The following is a 2766-nucleotide window of genomic DNA, read 5'->3' on the forward strand; positions in this document are numbered from 1 at the left end:
TGTTTGAATGTAGGAAAATCTTATTGCAACTCTTAAAAGGAAGACCGGTTAGTTTTGTTAAAAATAAACTAAACTATGACTTGGGGATGAAGATTTGTGCTCTAGTTGCATGCCTCTTCGACATTTCACTAACCACAAACTTGGTCCACTTCAGGATGCAAAAGAAATGTGCAAAAAGGTTATCCAAGCACGATCCCTTAGCTGTAGGGCCTCTTTCCATCAAATGATTTCCATAGTTGTGCACATAAAGCTAAAGAACCTTTATTTTTTACATAATGAAAGTTTACATTTTTTATCAACAAATATTAATACGTTAGTATTTATTATGGGTGAGATTCGAACCCACAATCTTCTTCACTCTATTCCTTAAATATTTCAATATAACTATCATACCACCTTATGACTCTTAAAAGTTTACATTATTTGGATCTCAATATGATTCATTTGGGTTAGGATATGTCTCAATATTGAAAGAATATCTATAAAGGCACTTATAAATTACTCACTCTACAACAAAATTTAATCCCATGTCATTGTAATATTGATTTTTTTTATTGGGCAACCAACCTTCTTCGTTAAAGCTAAACAAAAATAAGCTAGTATTTTGACTAATTTCTCTTCTAGGATGATCATTACTTCAAAGCCAAGCTTTAGCTTAAGTGAACTAAGAATAAACTTAAAGCATACGTATGTTCAACTTGAAATTCTTCACGTGAATACATTTAATTAATTAAATAAACTAACTACAACTTTTTTTATTCATCCTATTTGCTTATAAATTTTCTACTCCATAAGTCACAATAACCCAATATCTCTTCCATTGAGCCAAGTAACAATGGAACCAATGAGACTCATTATTTCAACTCTTCTCCTCTTACTCCTAATCACAATGGGATCCTCTTCCTCACCCACCAACCCTAGACAAAGGGTTCATGTCCCATGCAAGAGGTTAGTGTTTTATTTTCATGACATTATCTACAATGGTCACAATTTCAAGAATGCAACTTCAACAATTGTAGGTGCACCATCATGGGCAAACAAAACCATACTAGCAAATCAAAACCATTTTGGTGATTTGGTTATTTTTGATGACCCTATAACTTTAGATAATAATTTGCATTCACCACAAGTTGGACGTGCACAAGGGTTTTATATTTATGATAAGAAAGAGATATTCACTTCTTGGCTTAGTTTCTCATTTGTGTTTAACTCTACACATCATAAGGGTACCCTAAACTTTGCTGGTGCTGACCCTTTGATGAACAAGACTAGGGATATTTCGGTCATTGGTGGGACTGGTGAGTTCTTCATGGCTAGGGGAGTGGCTACTCTCTCAACAGATGCATTTGAGGGTGAAGTTTATTTCAGGCTTCGTGTTGATATTAATTTGTATGAATGTTGGTAATTGGCTATAGATTAATCTAGCTTTATGGTTTATTTGTCTTTGTTTTTCAATGTTTTGTTTTTGGTGTATTCTCTTGTTTTGGAATGTATTTGAGGGAGTTAAGGTAAGGATTATGTCATCATACTTAGAATTCAAACTTTGCTATGTATGGCAACTCCACCTTAATTAAGCAATTAATGAAAATCTTTCATGTTTGAAGTTTGGTTCTAAGAAGGTTAATTTCTTGGATTTTTTTTTCCTTTTATTTTCATCATAATGGTGTTGTTGAGCTAAATTGAATAAATCCATGATTCGTTAGTACATATAAGTGTTAGGTGTTATGAAAAATATAAAATAAATGGACTTTTTGTCCCTATTAAGTGTTGATTAAATTATTTAAGAAATAAGGCAGTATATGAAATGAGATCCTCTCCGATTGGACACTTCATTATAGAGATGTGAATGGAAAGATAAATTTATAAGTTTTTAATTTATTTAATTCAAAAATAATAAAAACTGGACTTTTAAAAGAAATTATGTCATGTGTCAAAATTTAAGTCCGATATTGAATTCTAAGATACTAGAGAATAGTTTGACCAATTGAATACATTATTTAACCGATGGAAAGGATTTACACCAAAAATGTAGAGTAGAGGCCAAAACATCATCTTGGAATAGTTAATATTTTTACTTAAATAGTATAATCGACACTTAACATGTACAAAGAGATAACTTATTTTATATTTTTAAATAGTATAGTCAACATTTTCCTACCTTATCTTCCTTTCATTTCCACCAAATATTCGCATACCAAACACAATGTAAAAGAAATAGAGTAGATTAGGCCAAGACATTATCTTAGAATTTGGTATTCTTCATAATCAGGAGTGCTACTTTGCCATTTAGATGAATAAATCATGTAATGAGATTTGTGCATAGTCAAAATTAGAAGTAAAAGACAAAATATACTTTTAATCAAAAATAGACTATGTCATCTCACCATTGAAAAATAGGTTTTTAATTAAAATTGGAAATAAAAAATAAATCATGTAAAATTAACTTACCTTTACTTATGTAAAAGAGCTTAATATTTATGTAATGATAATGTAAAGATTTATACATATATCATTCATTTATATTTTTTTTATTTAAAAGCCAAAATGAATAGTGAATAAGACAATAATATAAAAATTTCTTACAATCTTACATTATCCGTGTATATATCTTTTTCTATGCATAAAACTCCCTTTCATCTATCTTAATTGTTTATGTCATTCATTTTTTAACAAAAAAAAAGTTCAGGAAGCCTTCTCTTTCTATCATATTTCTATACATGTTGGTCCAACCAAAGTGATCTTATGCAAAGTTGACTACAAACAATC

General features: G+C 29.9%; 1 protein-coding gene across 1 annotated transcript; it reads left to right on the forward strand.

Annotated features, from left to right (window-relative positions):
* On the forward strand, window positions 783–1607 carry LOC109332228 (disease resistance response protein 206-like). Its single transcript, XM_019567136.1, has one exon. The coding sequence runs from the start codon at window positions 836–838 to the stop codon at window positions 1403–1405; it is 570 nt and encodes a 189-aa protein (XP_019422681.1). The 5' UTR covers window positions 783–835; the 3' UTR covers window positions 1406–1607.

The sequence above is a fragment of the Lupinus angustifolius genome, chromosome LG18 (genome assembly GCF_001865875.1).
Source record: "Lupinus angustifolius cultivar Tanjil chromosome LG18, LupAngTanjil_v1.0, whole genome shotgun sequence".
NCBI lineage: Eukaryota > Viridiplantae > Streptophyta > Magnoliopsida > Fabales > Fabaceae > Lupinus > Lupinus angustifolius.

What these genes read in the sequence shown, in the direction of transcription:
- LOC109332228 (XM_019567136.1), top strand. Translation starts at nt 836, where the DNA reads ATGGAACCAATGAGACTCATTATTTCAACTCTTCTCCTCTTACTCCTA.